The sequence below is a fragment of the Zonotrichia albicollis genome, chromosome 2 (genome assembly GCF_047830755.1).
Source record: "Zonotrichia albicollis isolate bZonAlb1 chromosome 2, bZonAlb1.hap1, whole genome shotgun sequence".
NCBI classification, from domain to species: Eukaryota; Metazoa; Chordata; class Aves; order Passeriformes; family Passerellidae; genus Zonotrichia; species Zonotrichia albicollis.
In genome coordinates, this window is record NC_133820.1 from 26,178,032 (window position 1) to 26,197,583 (window position 19,552).

The 19,552-nt window shown below is 42.7% G+C and overlaps 1 protein-coding gene across 1 annotated transcript in view; it reads right to left on the reverse strand.

Annotated features, from left to right (window-relative positions):
- The window catches only part of SMS (spermine synthase), a 41,209-nt gene extending 23,852 nt beyond the window's left edge, over positions 1 to 17,357 (reverse strand). The window contains exons 1-2 of the mRNA XM_074534623.1: positions 17,181 to 17,357; positions 3,663 to 3,783 (exon numbers count right to left, since the gene is read on the reverse strand). Coding sequence (XP_074390724.1) covers positions 3,663 to 3,783; positions 17,181 to 17,232 — 173 coding nt within the window. The 5' untranslated portion in view covers positions 17,233 to 17,357. The remainder of the gene's footprint in view (positions 1 to 3,662; positions 3,784 to 17,180) is intronic.
- Positions 17,358 to 19,552: the final 2,195 nt, after the last annotated feature.

Consider the following 19,552-nt stretch of genomic DNA (forward strand, 5'->3'; position numbering starts at 1 on the left):
ATTACAACATTTTAGCCTGAAACAAAGAGCTGAGGAATGTTCATCCTGCTCCTTTAAAATATGCTGTCTGGCATACAGAGTGGTTAGCAAAAGACTAACAAAGACAAGAAAAAAAGTAAACACACTCCCCTCCCCCTTCACAGTGTTAACATATTCAGCATCTCTGTGACATAGAAACCAAATTCAACTGGGTAAAGCTTGCACTGCTGTGAACAGCGAAGTCAAGTGCAGTAGAATTATACTTCTCTAAGCAAGAATTCAGACACCCAAGTTAAAAATGGATGTGTGCTATAAAGGAGGTCAAAGCTTTTCTAAAAGATACTCTTCTACTGTAGAAACCATGACTCAAGTTTCAGGTTTTGGGGGTTATTGAAGAACTTCAAGATGGAACATGACAAAAGACTGAGCACAGATTTACAAGGAAAAAACTCTGATAGCTCTGTACAGTATAATAAAAGGCTACTTGCTCACAAGCAGTAATGAGATTAAAACAAAGCATTAATTGAGAAGATATCAGTTGCTAAAGATTAGCTTCACTGATTTTTCTTCTTAACTTAGATGTAACAACACTTCTCAATCTGCTGAAATATACTGGGCAGTAAGTATGACTTTGTACAAAGTCACATATACATTATATAAGCTAAAAATTTCACATGTTTTAAAGCTAACTTTTAACTGTTTAGTCCAAGATAGTGACACTTCAGTAAAAGCATGCTGCTTAATGTGACCCTACAAACCACTCTAGAAGGAATCTAAAAAATACACAGCTGAAGAAACACAGAGCTCAGAAAAACAAGACTGCTTGAGACTCAAAACTCAAGAGACAGCTCCGCTCTGGCACATGCTACGGCTCCCCAAGCAGAGTTTGGGCAAGGGGGCTGGCAAAGCACAGAGGAGTGCATCCATCCCCACCACTTCAGAGAACTTGAGTGGCTCAAGTGAGCCATTCCCTGCCCCACTCCAGACCTTGTGTTGACAACCCCATTAGTAAATATCTTCAGCTGAACCTCCCTCAATTAGGTTTTTTGTCAGAACAAATCACGAAGTAAATGGACCAGGTAGAGTTGCCACATATGACTTTTGCTTGCTTAGCTTTGGACAAAAGAGAACAGGGATCTGTTGCTTTGGTAATGACAACAGGAAAGCAGGTCTTAATCCCCAAATCAGCTCCAATTCATTCCACCAGCACAGCCCTCCATGGAGCTGTTCACTTGGTGGCTTTGTCAGAGACAGCTTTGTCAACAGCAGGGCCCACAATTCCACGGAGTGCAGCACAGGACACCCTGCAGGCTATGGGGGTTATCTCAGCAAACTCTGGAGTACAGACACTGTTTAGCAACACATTGCTATCTCATCTCAGATATTTTTCCCAGGGATTAGTACCCAGCTTGTTATATCAACTGCACATCTGTCTTGCAATGGCTCAGTCACCTTTGGCTGGCTAAAAACATATTTGTGTGCACATGCTCACAAACCCTGACTCACAGCACCCTCTCCATCTCTCCTTCTAGGGAACTTGTAACAAGTTGTAGCCAGTCATCCTTACAAGAGCTGCTCCTGACATACCTACATCACAAGTCTTTTTTCCAAGTTTTACTACAAGCTGCTGCTGGAAATGAAGCCAGGGCATGCAGGGTTTTCCTCTTCTTGCCTTGCAAAACACTCCCTGTTTTGCAAGGCAAGAAGAGGAAAAGCCTGCATGCCCTGGCTACTTTCTTCCTAGTTGTGTAAGGTAATATTTTTATGCTAATTAAAATGTATGATATTTTAAGGCACTAAGATAAGTGCAGACAAACTTGCTGGTATTAAAACAGAACTAGGCAGGTCTGTTTTAATTATTTAGTCAGTTGAAATCCATACGTTCATCGGTTCATTCTCACAATTTGTAAAACCTGTTTGTTTTGCAAGGTTTTTGAACTGTCCAGTCTGTTGGGTTTTATGGGTTTACAACCTCATTTGTTTAAGTTAACTGAAACTACATCAAACAAATACAAACTACACTAGCAGAAACATACTGTTTAGGACTACCTTAAAAAAAAATAAGTATTCAGGCTTGTTGTATAACCAGAGGAAACAAAATTGCTGAGGTCCCAAAACTCACAGAAAGTTCCCCTATGCATGTGTTCAGCTGACAGTGTAACAAGAGCAATCGAGTCAGATACTGTAACATTTAGGTTTCTATAAGAGCTTTTCTCAGAGATGCTTCCAGGTGCCAGTTCATTTATGTCCTGGAAAAGTTATGCAATAAAACACTGTTTTTTAGGAAGTTCCTGGAACACATCAAAAGACAGGCAATTTAACTCTGAAACTGCTCCTTTAGAAGAGGCCATCATCTTAAGGAGAATGATCAGATGAATTTGCAAAGAAAACCCAATTTGAGAATTCACATCTCATATACTTCTAACACTCAAGGAAATGCAGAAAAGCAACATGAGGCCATGTAATCATAAAACCAACCTTTTAATCTTCTAACTTCTTTTTACTTTAAAGTAATATCTTTTAATTCTTCAGAGTTGGTAAAAGCTTGATATTATCTTTTTAGAATTACATGAAAGCTTAACAATAGAGAGGAAGGATATTTACCAACTATTACAGAGGAAGAAAATTACCAACTTTGCTATATTTTCACCGACTCAAAGGGTTACCAGAACTGCAATGTTGATCAAATTATTCAGGACGAACATAAAGCACATGTAATTAAAGACAAAATAAACAAGGCTGTACAAAAGCAAGATACAACTAACAGATTTTTCTAGACACATCAAGTATAAAAAACAAGTCATTTTGAGCAGAAAAAGCCAGTGCCACATTTGAAAAGCTAACTGAAATATAATAAAAACTTCATAGAGCACAAGTGAGAATGATAAACATAGAACTACTCATATCCACTTACTTGTTACCTTAGTTTGGATACCAAAAACCCCCCACAAAAAAAATCCCAATTAAACAAACAAACAGAACAAACCACCAAACACAACAAATCCGACCAGCAAAAAGAAAACAGGCAACCCCAAAGCAGCAGCTGCCACAATTATGACAAGAGCAAGTAACTGAATAACGATAAACAAATTTAGTGCAATAAAACCATGGTAGTTAGTTATAAATAGACCAGATTAATGTACACCATAATCAACTAACTGTGAAGCAGCATCTGGAAATAAAGTGAATGTAGTTTTGCTTATCAGTTTGTCCCAGCAGACTCAGCTTTTGTGTCACTAATGACACCAATCACCCTTATCATGCTGTTAATTACCTCAGAAGCTGCTTGAGAATTTGAAGCATAGAACAGCATGTAAATACAGACAGACACAAAGCTGTCATTGTTCACATGCCAAGGTTAGACTCCAACACGTTTGGACATATTTAATGGTCAGAAAATTACAAATACATTGAACTGACTTGAGCTTTCCTGCATCTGGAAGGACTAGTGCTGAGACCAAGGCACCATTCTATGGCACAGATCAGACTGACCAGTTCAACCTTCTGATATCCAAACTGCAAAATGACATAGTCCAGATTAGAAACAATATTCTGCTTTATCATAGCTACTGCATCCACAAGGCTGATAAAAGGATAGCCTGCCCTATCAAGACTACAAGAGGGAGAAATAAATAGTTAAAGGAAGGACAGCAGAGACATAATCAAAAGAAAAATCCACTCACCTGCCATTTTTTTTGATGTAGGTTACTAAATAACCATGGTCTTCCCAGTTATGAACTGTTTCTGTCATTCCCTGCTCCTGAAAAATGGGCTGTAGAGCTTTAAGAACGGCATTACAATCAGCTGCAAGATTAAGAGAGAAAAAAGAATCAGTGAGAATTTTCCTCTCAAGTTACTTCTGCCTTTTTCTAGAGGCTGGAAAGTTTCTCCTGGAAGCCTGGATTAATTGTTTTTTTAAGTACCATTTGAACACACTTTCATGTATCTTCTCTTCTGCCCATTCTCATCTTCCAAGAGATATTTCTCTGTGCATGGGTATCCAAACAACTTTAAATCAGTTTTCACACCTGAGCAAAAATTGTTATCCGCTATGGATGTAATCAGAGTATTTTTATTACAGCTACTATTGATCATATACTATATCACAATCCACACAAATCTTTACTCACATAATTTCTTTTAAAATCATTTAACACACAAACAGCAATCCTAAAAAACCCCACAACACTGACAAGAAACCTCAAAAAAAGTTAAGCCATAATACTGGATAACTACAAAGGCATTGAAGATTAACCTATCCACCCTAGCCCTACACAAACATCCTTTTTTCTAACATCCAGGCCAGAGCAAGTCCCCAGTTGAAATCCTCATGATATTATGGAAGAGAACTCTCAGAAGAGCACACAAAAATTCAGTTGGAAATAACGGACATTACTCTGGTACAACTACCTTCAAAAGCAAGCTACAATTTGTCCATAAAGGTATTTATTCAGTCAGAATATGCTAAATTCAGAAGTCTCAAGTTTGCTATACAGATTTGTGGGGTTTTGTTACCCACAACATGGCTTTAATGAACAATTTTAGTTTCTTCAAATAAGTGTCTCAAAAACAAGTTGCAAGCTTTGCCCATTTATTTTGGAGTTGACAAGGTGAATTAGGGGAGGATGCTTCTAAAGTCGCACTTAGCAGAACAAGAACAGAACTGGAAAGACATCGCCCACCGGTGTCAGTGAGGAGGTCTAATAAAACATTAATTTACAGGCCGTCCCTGGAAGGCAAGCAGCATTACCTCCACTTCACAAAACACAGAACTGAGCCACCACGGTCATGCAATATGGCAACAGTGTAACCAGGAGTTAGAATCTTCACCAGAGATATCACCTGACACAGACCTTAGTATGCAGACACAGCTTACAACCAAACACTCCAGCACAGAATCTTCCCCATTGTGAATTTCTTCAAGAGTTATTCCCAAGGTACTTATTTTGTTTTACCCCTGCTCCCAAAATGCATTTACATTGGAAGCCAGTACAGGTAGCCAGCAGACATAATCAGCAATAGTTCCAGGATAAAATAGAGTTGTACAAGCTACAAAGAACTGAAAAAAGATCCATACCAAATAAATCTAAGTTCCTCAATCAATCATCTCTATGCAACTCCACAGCAGACTAAACTAAAAATCTGACTGCTTGAAACTTATGTTTGCCCATCCATAAACCCCAGACTTGAACTACCCCTGAATGTTTCAACCAGCTAGACTGAAGTAACTGACAGAGTATTTACTTTTCTTCAAGCAAAACCAAGAGCAAGCCAACTCCCCAGTAGCCAAGGATATTTAATAGACATTGGAAGGCTTTGCTTATTACTCATTCTATCAGATCTTGATGTATGTTCTGAGATAGATTTATTTTTCACCTTCTAAATCTCACTCAACTCCATGTTGCAAGCTAAAGGCAGACAGGACCAACAAAACCAAATTCTGCTAGACCACAGTGAATTATTTAACTGCTGGTTCCTTCTTAGTCAGGAGCACCACTGGTGAAACACCACAGTCCACTATCACCATGAAACTTCTTCCTTCCCCTACCTTTCTGTAAAAATATGCATCATCTGTAGCAGTAAGATTTTAGACTCCTATCCAGTGTCAGGTTCTACCAGGGCACAGGCATTAAGGCTCAGAGTACACAGCTTGTCTGCCCAGTAACCATGGTTACAGCAGTAATAAGTGGGCCAGCAATCAAACCAACATGTTTTTCAGACATCAAAAGAATAGATAAATGGGGCCATAACTATGAGCCACAACGCTTAAACAGGTTCTAATCTCTGCCTTGCACTGGCAAGGGAACTTTGCAAGGCTCACTTTGAACTTGCAGCTTCTGGCAGGCATCAGCCGTTTCTGGAGAAGGTAAGAGCTGCTGCTCCAATGCCAGTACATGCACAAAGAATTTCTGTCACTTCAGACATGCAGTCCCCACTTCCCCAGCAGCATTTGTTTCCTTGCCCAACTCCTTTACTTTCTCCATCTTTTTCACAATAAATGCCTACTTCCACCACTTACTCCTTAAGCCACCAGCACAAAAACATTAAAAACCCTGTTTATTCACACATGCCATACCCTCCAAGGGCAAGGGTAAAATGACATGAGACTCAAACTGAACCAGTGTCCAACCAACCCCCAAAACACCTCACTTCTGCAGTTTCTGGAAGACTCAGCAGCAAGAGGGCAAACTGACTGAAAGACTGAAGTACTCATAACACATTTAGCCTGTTTTCAACAGCTTTAAGGAATCCTGCTAGGTGCATCTTGGCAGGCACTGCAGGACAAATCATCACTGGTATTCTTCTGCTCCATGAACAGATCAACCCCTCGCATACAGCTCATCACTCAGCCACAAAGTTCTTTGCTAAGAACCCAGGCACAAGCTTGATTAAGCTCTCCCTATTATGCTATTAACTTTAGGAAATTAAAACAACAACATGCTCTTTCACCAGGTATCCTTTTAGTTATACCACACAAGATTTGCCTTGGAGGGCTAATTAATTCTCCCAAGTTGGAGATTCCCTTATAAAATGTTTGAGGCCTTAAGTGGTTGCTTGAAGGCATCAGGAAGCTTCAGTGATCTCAGGATATCTCACCCAAATCCACTTGTCACCACCTCACTCCAAGCTCAGATATGCTCTTATCAAGCACTGATAAGCAAATAGGACAATGGTGATTCAAATAACAGGAGCACCTTTGAATCTACATCTAAATGTGTATTCAAGTAGTCATTACACTTTTGGTTATTCAGGAACAAAAGAAGCAAACTCTGGATACCAAGTATAAAATACTGATTTAGGCATTTGATAATTATTTGCCAGAAATAATGAAAAATGCCCAGAGTGTTAACTTTAGAGAACAGGAACAAAACTCACTATCTACTGGATTTGAAATATATGTATTTTTTCAAGAGAGTTAATGCCTAGTTTAGCCAGAACATTTTTGAACCCCAGCACATCTGAGGAGAAGATTTGCAGCAGTTGCAGATGTTCCTCTGAATTTGAGCAGCAAAGCAGTCAGTAATTGACACTAATGTGTGAACATGAGAGCAAAGTCCAGAGTTGCTGTAAGGACCAAGTCTGGACTCATGCATCAGTTCCATCCTGACACTTGAGCTCAGTGTTGGAATCCTTTGCTATTGAGCCAGATTACCTCTAAAAATATTCTGGATTAAGATTTCTTCATGCCCTACAATTAACAAAACTTCAGTAAACTATGGGAACAGATTAATTCTCATTGAAAGCACCCCACTTGCAACTTCAAACTTTTCTTACCCTGATTTTCAATAATTTCTTCTAGCAAGTGAGAATATAGCATAACCAAAACAATCAAACACATTAAAGCACTTATATATGACTCAGAAACTGATGAATTTTCCCTTGGCAGCTAAAATATTCAGTAGAGAAAGGTGAAGAAAACAAATCAAACTAAGTGTTTCATTAAGAATACATGAAAGAGTTAGCACACATTAGGAATCAAGATGCAGAATATGCTAAGAATAAATAGCAACCTGAAGTGCTGCCATATTGTTTCAGTTCAGAGCTGTTTAGGTTGTTTCAACATAATCAATCCTTGTGCTTCGCAAGTCTGATATCCTTGCACACAGGCACCCTACCTATCAACTCCCATTCTTCTTTAAAAATCTTAAAGGAAAAGGGAATACAGAGACAGGGTGGGAGGGCACCACATACAAGTGATGAAGGGAAGACACCTGACAGAAGAGATTCATTTCTGGCCAGCTGAGGTCCAGGGGCAGCTCAAGCAGAGCAGCAGCAGGGGGTGCCTCCAACCTGCTACAGCTGCACACCTGACTGCTCTGCCACTGAGCTCACCACAGGCAAACTGGCAGCCCTTTCCACCACCACCTCTAACTGCAAACAGTGTCCTCAGGCTCACACGAGTACAGGGAATCTCATCCACAGACTGATTCAAGGCGTTTTCCAATGCCAATATTGTATCTCAATCTCAACCATGAAAAAATTGCAAAATTAAGAGGTTTGCAGAAATGTTTGGTGAGCAAATTGTTCATAAGCTTTAAAAATCCAGAGCTAAGGAGAAGCTTCAGGCTCCCATGTATTTAGTATGTTCTAGATTTTTTTAGCACTTGAGAAAACAGAAATAAAAACAAAAAAAAAGCTAAAAGTCACAACAGTTTTTGGAAAATCAGCAGCTGTCTCCTCCTCCTATGTCCCCCTCTCCATTGTATGTGACCAGGTAGAGCAGTACATAATAATTTGCAGATAACTTGTTATCACTTAGACATCAACTCCTGCATGGCAATCTTTTTCTTAGAACTAGAAAACTTAATTGTAATTATTTTGTGCTAGTTAAAAGGATCTATCTGCATGGAAAAAGAGTGAGCAGGGCACACTGGTGTTTAAACAGACATCTGGAGAAGTTTTCAGAGCAATATCACAGGCTCAACTAAAGTCAGAATGCCAACAGCTGCCTAAGCTGAGCCATGTCTTCCAACAAGATAACCCCACGCCTCACAAGAATGAAAGTACACCCTCCAAGCACACCCCAAGAGCCCTGCTTTCATAACTGCCCAACACAAAGCAGGTAGCTTTTTCCTGACATGTTAACAGATGCAAATGAATAACAACTGGCTTTAGCAACATACATCTTCTGGGTATTAAGTTTTAAAGTCTCCCATCAGAACAAGCATACAGGAAAAATCCTTTGTTTTGTCCTTGCCAGCTCTGCAAAAGAAGAAAACAGCAGGAAGCAGAAAATTATACTAAAATTACTCCTTTCAATCAATTTGCACCCATGAGGACCATCCTCATTATGTTGACTTAGACACAGAAGTCAATAAATCATGTATGGCATGAGGCTTAAGGGGGCAGCAGGTGGAAATAGTCATCTACCACTCATTCATTCACAAGAAAACAGATCAGCAAGTTTCCTAGTGCACACTCTATTGTAATATGTATTACACAAGGTTAGCAGTAGAAGGCTGCTTTTTCCAAAAGTTTCCACAGAATACCTCCCCCACTCCTATTTTTAAGCATTTCCAGCTACACAGTGAAGAAGGACAAATGCTATACTGTGTAACTGCAGCTATGCTGTGTCACATCAGCAAGTGCACGAACTCACTGGCACTTCCATGAGATCACCAGAGCCAATAGGAGTCACTCTGTGCATCCAAGGGTCCTGTAGGAAATTGTGGGTAAAACAACCATGATCACAATGAGCTCTTAAAGCATTAACAGTACCCAGCTACAAAAAGGAGAATTCAACACTCTCTCCTCCCCTGCACTACCACCACCTTGGTATTAGCTCCCTAATCACTTTCAAGGGAGAATTCCCTTGAAAGATCTCAAGTTTTCAGCAAATACAGGCCTATGAAATCTATCACTTCCATAATGGAATAAATACACAAAAAATAAGTTATTCCTTCACCTTTCCTCTTCTTGATTTGCTGTATCAGGGCTATCAAAAAATCTAATTTACTGTGAAAAGATAGGGTGCTTCTGCTTGTGGATTCATCAATATCTAAAGGCTCACTCCCAATGATTCCTGCAGAACAATATATCATGGAAAACTAAAAAAATCCACCACAGAGACCTGTGAGAAGGGTTTTCCCTTGTTCGTTTTTGGCAAAATTTTAGAAGACCATCATGCCTGGAAGTACATTAGGGACCATATTTTCAATCACTAGTAGAGCCTCCCCCATTCACTCTGATATTTACAAATTATTTCTTTCTCTATTTTTAATAAAATATATGCTTTTAAAGTATTCTCCTATATCTGGCATCTAATTGCAGTTAGTAATGATTGGCATCCTACTACAGTTAACTTTTATATGCCCATCTTCTGGAAAGGTGCACAACAGACCACAAAGCAATTCTCTGGTAACTACAAAAAAATCCCAAACTACAAAAAAATCCCAAACAACACAGGCCTCCACTTGAGCCTTAGTACCAACAATTGCAGTTTCAATGCCTTAAACTTCATCTGTCTCCCAGTAACACACAATTGAAGTCCATCAACTGGCATATACAAAGACTGTTCACATTTTAAACCTTAGCATCTGTTGAAATACCTGCAGACTTTCCACACAAAAAAAGCTGTAGAGAAGAAAACACACTTGGTAACAGAACCTCAGCATGCCCAAATAATATCAGCCCTTCTGGTCACTTACATCTTTCAAGCCACTTTAATCACCTATGACCTGACCATCTTCTAGAAAACTATTATGCATGATACTTGTCCTATATACTTTCCTCTCCTTTCAAGGATTTTGATATTTAAGAGGCATGGTCAGAGAAATCTGAAATGGGAAATACTGATGTGTCAAAAGCAGTCTTAATTTCCAGCAAGAATTTGCTCTACAGCCTCAAACCATGAACCTCACAACAAACATCTCCCACACTATCAGCCTTCACCTTTGCAGGTGACAGTTCCTTCATGTCTGAGCAGGCAGCCATTGAGAACTTGACATCATGCTGGAGAATCAGATAATTATATTTTCAGAGTTCCAGTCATAAAGTATTTTAATCTTTAAAACTAGAAACCAACAAAAGCAGGCAATGAGTTCATAGCAGTCGTTACTGCTAAAAATGGAAAGCTATTAATACCTGCATTAACACCTCCTGACAAGCCCCATTTGTGCTCTGACACTCTGCAGGCCAGCTCCCCGTCCAGGCCTGCCACAACTGGAGCGTGGAGACCTGCAGGGCTCAGCTCACAACAGCCCAAAGGCACGGGCTGAGCCCACACCACTCATGGAGCTGCTAAGGAAACACAACCCAAACAGACCCATTCCTCAACTGCATTGCAAACACACCTTTAGCAAAGGTTGATAACACAGCTGCAAGCTCTAGAGACATCTGAGTCTTGTCTAAGCTTTATTTACATGGTCTTCAGATACAGGTCATAGCAAAGGAGTCAGCATATTTTGTTCACATACCATAAATCAATAAGGTAAGGAGATAAGCCTGTCATCTGCATGTTATCACTGCAATCAGATGCTTCAGCACTTCAGACAATCCAATGCTTGACAGAACCAGTCAAATTTAGCTACAAGGATCAGAGATACCACTCCCTCACAAGAAGTTCAAATATACTTGTTTTTACAGCTAACAGCAGCCAGCTCCAGCCACAAAAGCAAAATCTGTCTCTCAGAAAAAAAAACCAAAGCCCTAGCACCTCTAGTACATCCAGCAACAAAAGCACCTACCAGAGAACATCAAATCTCTATACAGGTAAGTGCTCAAATCTCTTATTGATTAGTTTTATTTATAATCTTAGGCTTGGACTAATACTGAACTCAACATCTTCTTGCTCCTTTATACACAGTATTGACTTACTTGAGAATGAAAACTTGTGGTTTCTATGCCAGTCATCTCTTCCTGCATTCTCTGCTATTTCCACACTTTGTATGGGATGAACAATGATTCAACATCTAGAACTGTTGATTATCTGCTCAATAAAGCAAACCAGCACCAGTTCCAAATTGTCTTTAATACAGCAAGACAGTTCAAAACACAAGCAACTGAGCTCATTGAGTGTTTTCCCTGGTAGAAGTTAGGGCAGAGATTTCAGAGACCATAGCAAGAAAGAGCCAATGCAGCATCCCCCAACCCACAGTATTTAGCTCCCCTAAACACTCCTCTTCCCAGGAGATTGCTCTTTCAGAAAACCATTTCCTTAACTATTTCTAAAGTAAGGAAACTCAACAAAAAGCTTTTAAAAGGTGTAAAACTCAAGTCTTCCCCCCCTTTAAAAGTTTAGATCAACACAGCCAAAAATAAGCACATAAAACTTTAGTACTGCTCCATGAAGAACAGTAAGACTTCCAATCCAAACAAAGACAGGAATGAAAATATTATTTTAACTGCATTCAGTTCAAATATTTAGCAATTTGATAGTCTAAGTAAAAAACTTCAATACTGAAGGAATATTTAGGAGGGTAACTCAGAACACCTAATAGTTAAGATTTTTCCCCCCCTGCAGTGTCAGAATTGAGCAGTGGACCCAAGCCTGCAGACAGGAAGCAAGCTACTGACAGAGGATGCTCAGCCTACAAAAGGTCATTCCCTTCTTTGTATCTCCTTAAAACATTAATCTGAGGAAAATCAGATCATGTGCACACATTCATTTAAACTTTTTCTTAAATTTAAGCATTGCCCTACCTGCACTCCCTCCAGCTCCAGCATCCCCAGAGTGTGCAAGTCACCCAAGAGCTTCCTAAGCACTGGTTTCAGTAACTGTGCCAGGTCATCACTGCTCTCCTCACCAGCTCACTCACCTGTGCCCTGGCCCTCAGCGTTACAGGCACAACTCTTTGTGCCATATACTATTTATAATCCCCCCAGCAATAATCCCAAACAGCAAACATGGAGACAATTCAAACTGATTTCCACCTAATCTGCCTTTCTGAAGCAAAGAACGCAAATCTCACAAGAGTCTTCATATTATCTCTCCTCCCACCCCCTAAGAGAAATCTGAAGAACATCCATCAATTCAATACTCAACAACCAAGCAAACAAAGCTTTGTTGACAAAATCATGCATGGATGGAAAAACTCCCATGTGCAAGCAGATTTACAACATACAGTAAATCTAAAATCAACTCTACAGGTATAAGGCATCAAATATGTAAACACCTTCATAATAAAGCCCTCAAACTAAGTAACTTGAGGAGCCTCAAATTCATCTCTTCTGACTAACAAAAAGACCACAACTAAAGCTTTTTATGCCCAAATTAAAGAAGGCCAGCAAGCTGTGTCCATTTTTATAAACGTTAAAATAGTCTTCTTGTATTTTAGGATAGGGAACACTATGCTGTTTGCCTGCTAAAGCTGTCTGTTTATCTCCAGGGTCACAGATAAGTAACATACTTCTGTTCAAAGGGCTGAGCTCTAGAGTTGCTAATTTAACCAGCTCTTGAGAAGACCATTACTGAAACTCAGGCTGTGCTAACCAGCTATCAAAAGATTCACCTCACCCCTGCTTATATTTTTAACTGACTATTCCTAAAAAACTAATGAGGTGCCTAATTAGAGGAAATAGTTACAAGGACAAGTAAAAGGACCTTTTTCTTAATAGTATATAGATTTTTGTAGTACACAAAAAAAAGACAAGGACAGCACATGGACAGGCAAAAGGGTCTTATGGATTTTTGTAGTACACAAAAAATTAATTGAATTTTTTTTCAAACTGGCAGCTTTTAGCAGAAGTACATGGCTTTAATCATCTCATGCAACCCCATTCCCAAGGCAATACTGTGACCCCCATCTCAAACCAACACAAGAGGACCTGTTTTCTCTAACTCTCCAGACCCACATTTTTATTGACATTGCTGGCATTTCCAACAACCTTATGGAAGTGATGACTACAAACACTAAGAAAGGGCTACACAAGAGTTATCAGTCTCACTATTTTTGCTGAGTACATTTGAGTCCTGAAGAATGTACATGACAAGCTCCACAGTGCAATACTCCTTCAGGACTGCCTGAAGAAACCAGGGCCCTTATTGAAAAAGGGTTTGTGAAAGTAAGTCAGCCAGTGAGAACAACCCACCAAATCCACACCATTCTGCAGCACAAGCAGTTGCTACCAGCTGCACAAGTATTAACACATGACAAAATCCCATCTTCCTCATGCAGAGCGGTATCCTGTAGATCTTGTCCCTGCAGCGACAAAGAGCCTCCATCCTTCACCCACAGAGAGCCTCAGAAGACTGAGGATAAAGACAAGAGACACATACCAGAGAACAAAGTAATAAACAGATCCCAGAGAACTATTAACATCTCAGCCTTTATGCAGTCTTGATGGTAGACAATTACAGTGATGCCTTTGGATAGCTGCTATGCTAGAACTAGTCAACAGTGAGAAACATATACAGATTTTTTTTTTTTTTAAATAATCTGCTTGGTTCTGAGAGTCATTATACATGGTTGAAATAAAATTACCATGTGCAGTTATTGGAAGATGCATTGCAATGAAACAAATTATTGTGCAACTTTTCTACAAAGTACAGATGCCATTATCTGGACTTGTGTAAAGCCTTTGACACAATCCCCCACAACGTCCCTCCCTCAAATTGGTGAGAGCTGGACTCAGTGGGTGAACTGTTTGGTGCACAATTAAATCGTTGGACAGTCACATCCAGAGGGTCCTGGTCAGTGGCTCAGAGTTCCAGTGGACATCAGTAACAAGAAGTGCCCCTCAGGGCTCCATACTGGGACCAGTTTAGTATCTACATTAATGGCACAGACAAAGATCAGTTACAATGGCACCAAGCAGAGTGGTCTGGTTGACACACCTGAAGGATAGGATGGCATCCAAACACATCTGGACAAGCTTGAGAAATGGCTCATGGGAATCTCATGAGATTTAACAAGACCAAGTGCAAGGGGCTGCACCCGGGTCTGGGCAACTCCTGGTACCAACAAAGTCTGGGGATGAACAGATCAAGAGTGACCCTGCCCAGCAGGACTTGGGGTGCTGGTGGGTGAGAGGCTGGACATGACCCAGCAACAGGCACGTGCAGCCCAGAAAATCAACACTGTCCTGGGCTGCATCCCAAGCACTGAGGGCAGCAGGCTGAGGAAGGGAATTCTGCCCCTCTGCCCTGGTGAGACCCCACCTGCAGTGCTGCCTCCAGCTCTGGGGTCCCAGCACAGGAAGGACATGGAGCTGTTCAAGTCCAGAGATGACCAAGTTCAAGATGTTCAGAGAGATGGAGAATCTCCCCTCCAAGGAAAGGCTGAGAGAATTGGGATTGTTCAGTATGGAAAAAGAAGGTTTTGAGGTGATCTAATCACAGCTTTCCAGTACCTGAAGGGAGCTTAAGGCTTTAGAGAAACTTGAAAAAGAGCCTGGAGTGACAAGGAGGAATGGCTTCAAACTGAAAGAGAAAAGGGTTTTTTCGTTAGATGTTAGGAAAAAATTCTTTGCTGTGAGGGGTGAAGCATTGGGATGGACTGCCCAGAGAAGCTGTGGATACCACATCCCTGAAAGTGTTCAACACCAGGCTGGATGTGGTTCAGTGCAAATGGACCTAGCCCAAGGTGTGGCTGCCCATGGCAGGGAACTTGGAAGTAGAGAACACTTAAGGCCCCATTTAACCCATCCATGATAAGCTGGCAACTTTTGTTATACTACTACCTATACAAAAATACACATTTGTAAAAAACAAGGACACAGCTAATGTTTTAAGGTAAAAGGACTGTGCATTTACCAAGTTTACAGATTCTGCTTTCTCCATAAGATGCAACAGCTTTAGCTGAGACCAAGAAAAATGTTATCCTTACAAGATCTGAAGGTCCAAAACCACACATTTAATTTTATTAAATGCTATTTTAATGGCATTCCAGACCATTCAGAAGTCTAACTGACCACCTGATTTTGAGAGAAAAAAGCCTCAATTAGTTAACAATCTATGATTAAGCTATAAGGTTTAACTCCTGTGCTACAATCTACACATGCACATTCACCAGTTTTTTCTATTTAGATGATTCCTTTGAGCTTTGCACCATAAACACTAGATGAGAGGGAAAATTCCACATAAGAAGTACAAACCAACTACTGAGCTGTCACTGCTGAAAGTTCTTCATGTCTCACAGAAGATGTCTGTTTTGCTGAGACAAGTGTAAGAAGAGAAGAATGCTTCTTCCTTCCTTTGACCTACACAGCAACACTTCCACAGTGGGTCCATCGACCCATCCCCACTTAGGTACACCCATTTTGGTCAGACAACAATGCAAACATTGCCCTCAAAAGTAAAGGCAAGTGGAAAAGCCTACCTAAAATCAAAGTAATTGTTAAGGTCCTTACCACATTCTCTAATTAACAGCATTGCTTTTCATAATATAGAGGATCTAACATACCTATAGCTTATTTTCAATAAATAAGCCATAGGTAAAGCATCTACCTTATCCCTGGCAATTTTGACCCTTCTGCAGAAGTCAGTCATTGTTATAACTCCTGAACCCATGGTAGTTCAGAGAACTACATTAACAAAGAAGCCACTGTGGGGGCTGGTTGGTTTCTCTGAAACTAGTTTTTATACTGGTCTAGCTTACCAATTCTGCTCATACTAGATTAGTCAGACAAGGTGCAAGGAAAATAGCAGCACTATCTAATTTGCCATTAGGTCACCATTACAGTGGCTAACCCACCCTGAAAAAAACCCAGTGCAAAAGGGAAACCGAAAGGTTTTCACCGTGAAAACCACAGTACACTATCCAAAAGCACACAGTGGGAACTACTGCAGCATCACCTTCCCCTTCCTGCTCCCGGCTGTCCGAAGTGCACATGCAGCAATGCCACAAAGAGCACAGCTCGCAGCAAAGCTCCTGTGGTCAGGAATCTCTTTCTTAAACGAAGCTTTCACAAGATTTTGTCTTTGCAAGGATGCAGGGAAGTGCCTTCACGCCAAACTGGGCAGGAGAAAGGGGTTCGACACGGGGCAGGCGGGCTCAGGGCTGGGTGCAGGAGGCCACACCGGGCCCGCGGCCTGGCCCGGCACTCAGCGAGGCGCTTTGGCGCCCACGGCAGCTCCCCCTTCCCCCACCAAACCTTCCCACCGGGCTCGGCCGCCGGGAAACGTGGTTGCGGCCGCAGCTCCCGGCCCGAACGTGCCCCCTGCAGATACCCGCGGGGTCAGGCCCCGCCACAGCCCGGCGCTCCAGCGCTAATCGCTTTCTCCAGCAGGTTCGAGCAGCACCGCAGTGACACCGCACTCCCGCCTCGCTCGGCGGCAGCCGCCAGCCCGGCTCCCCGCACCCGCCTCAAGCGCGGGGCAGCCGCAGCACCAGAGCGGCCTCGGGGGTGCCGGGGCCCGGCCGCTCGCCAAGAGCCAGGCTCTGCTTCCCTGCCCCCGGCCCTGCGGTTCGGCGCCTGCCGCCCGCTGCCCCCGCGGGGAAAGCGCGCCCTGGGGCGCCCGGAGCCGCCGCGGGGGAACCCGCACGCCCGCCTCGGCCCGGCCCAGCTCCGCTGGCTCCCCCCGGGCGGTGCAGCCCCGCGGCGGCGGGCTCTGGGCAGGAGGCCGCAGCGGGCCGCCCGCTTGCCCAGGGGCAGAGGCTGGTACCAGGGACAAACACGGCCCGGCGGGAACGCCGGGGAAGGGCCGGAGGGGGAGGCGGCGCCCGCGCGGGCCTCATCCGAGGCTCGCCCAGGCGAGACGCCCAGCGGGGCGAGTGGGGTGGGGAAGGTGCGCGCCCCCCGCCGCCTTCCAGGCCGGTTACCTGTGGCGCCGAGCAGGAAGTCCAGGGTGCTGTGCCGCGCTGCTGCTGCCATAGTGAGGTAGAGCCCTGTGCCATGCCTGGAGCAGCGGCAGCGGCGCGGCCCGAGCGGCGGAGCGGCCCTATATGCGCGGGGCTGCGGCGGCGCCGGGGGGGGGCGCGGCGGGGCGGGGCCGGGGCGGGCCTGGGGAAGCGGCGGGCCCGCAGACCCCGCTCGGCGCGCCCGGGGAGCCCTTGGGGTGCGACTGACTTGCAGCCACCCCCTGAAATCCCGTAATGGAGGCCTGGCGCTGAGGCTCCGCAGCCGTTCCAGCAGCCGTGGGGCTGCTGTGTGTCACCTGCTGCCCGCCGTGGGCACGGAGGGGCCCCGCTATCCCTCCCTGCAGAGGGACCAGACCAGGGAGTCGTTAAAGCCTTTTGTTTAAAGTCTTTTTTATTTATAACGGATAACTGTAAAACAGCGGACTGACGCCACAAATTTCATTAATCACATGCAATTACAAGCCCAGAAAAATAGTGTTCAGCAGTAGTTAGCTACAGGACTGATCACAGAATCACAACATCACAGAATCAATTAGGTTGGTAAAGACGTCTGAGATATCGAATCCAACCTGTGACCGACCACCACCATGTCAACTAGACCATGGCACTGAGTGCCACATCCAGTCTTTCCTTAAAAACATCCAGGGATGGTAACTCCACCACCCCTCTGGGCAGCCCATTCCATTAACCTTTCTGTGAAGAAATTCCTCCTAATGTCCAACCTAAATCTCCCCAAGTACAGATAAAGACTGTGTCCTCTCATCCTGTTGCAGGCTGCCTGGCAGAAGAGACCGAGACCCATCTCTCTACAGTCTCCATTCAGGGAATTGTAGAGAGCATAAGGTCACCTCTGTCTCCTTTTCTCCAGGCCTAACAACCCCAGCTTCTTCGGCTGTTCCTCATCAGATTTGTGCTCCAGACCCTTCCCCAGCTCTGCTGTCCTTCTCTGGCCATGCTCCAGCCCCTCAACATCCTTCCTGAATTGAGGGGCCCAGAACTGGGCACAGGAGTCCAGGTGTGCCCTCACCAGTGCTGAGAACAGGGGAAGATCTTTGGCTGTGTCAGTCACTAGGAGCTTTGCCAGCTGGCAAATTCCTTTAATTTTATTGCATGAATGAGAGTGGATTTGCACAATGCCATGGCATCAATGGTTTCACATGATTCCACAATTAAATTAAGACATTTACAAGTAACTGCTAGTGTGTAATCTAATGTGCTACCATGATTATTTCCATAACTTTCAATAAGGTTTTTTTCAGGGCAAACTTACAGTATCCCTATTTTGAACAGTTATAGTTCCTCACAGGCATCCTGAGCAAAGCAGAAACATTCACTGGAATTATGCATCAGAAGACACACAGACATCTTCAGCTCTATACTAACTATACTTTCTTCAGATGATCTTCATTTGACACAGCTCATTCATGAGAAGCTGGGAGATTTTATGATTAATTACCTAAAATACACAGCTTTGCATGTTCCATTCAATGTGTTTGATCTAGTCCTGGATGTTATAGGGGATTTCTGTTTGGTGGCTCGTGTATCCTGGTTGCCATTACATCAGGAATTGTGATTTTTTCTTAATGCCATCTCTTTTTTTTTTTTTTTTAAATCAATATCAATGCTTCCTTGCTGCCAACTTCAATCTCTCTACTTTTTTTTCCCAGACATGCAATTGCCACAAGACAGCCAGTAAAATCTCTGCTCTTTAAAATCTCTTACATCTCTCACCTTTGCTTGTGGCTGCAGTGGTTTCAGTTACCTCATTCCATAAAGGAGCTTACTGGATTGATTTTACTCTCTTCAGTGGGAGCAACAACCTGTGTTCTCTTCAGCCTATTACACTGTCTATCCATTGTGGAATATTTGGAAGAAGGTAATAGTGATGTTGCCACCTAAGTACCTTCAAATGTATTTGTTCATAAGTGCTAAGTGCCTTGCTAAATTGTGCCCTTACATACACATGAACAACTTTCCTGCATTTACAGGGAAGGAAAAAAAAAAGGAACATCAATATGTCATCCTAATCTTTTCCTGGCATTAGTTTTGCAATTGAAAGCCAACCATTTCAGACATAGAGAAAGTTGAAACATCATCTTTTTAATTAAATTTGCCATGGAAAAAAGAACGGTGGTTTTACTGTGTCGTTTTTATATGATGAGAATTTTATGATTTTGTAGTGGGCTGAAGAGCTGAAAAGGCTGATGAATTATTACAGAGAAAAGTTATGAAGACTGACTGTCTTAAACTTTGACTTAAAGGACAGTTCTTATGCATAAATGGCTTTTGCAGCGGCTCATTGGGTTAGGTGGAACTGGGAAAGCTGGCAAAAC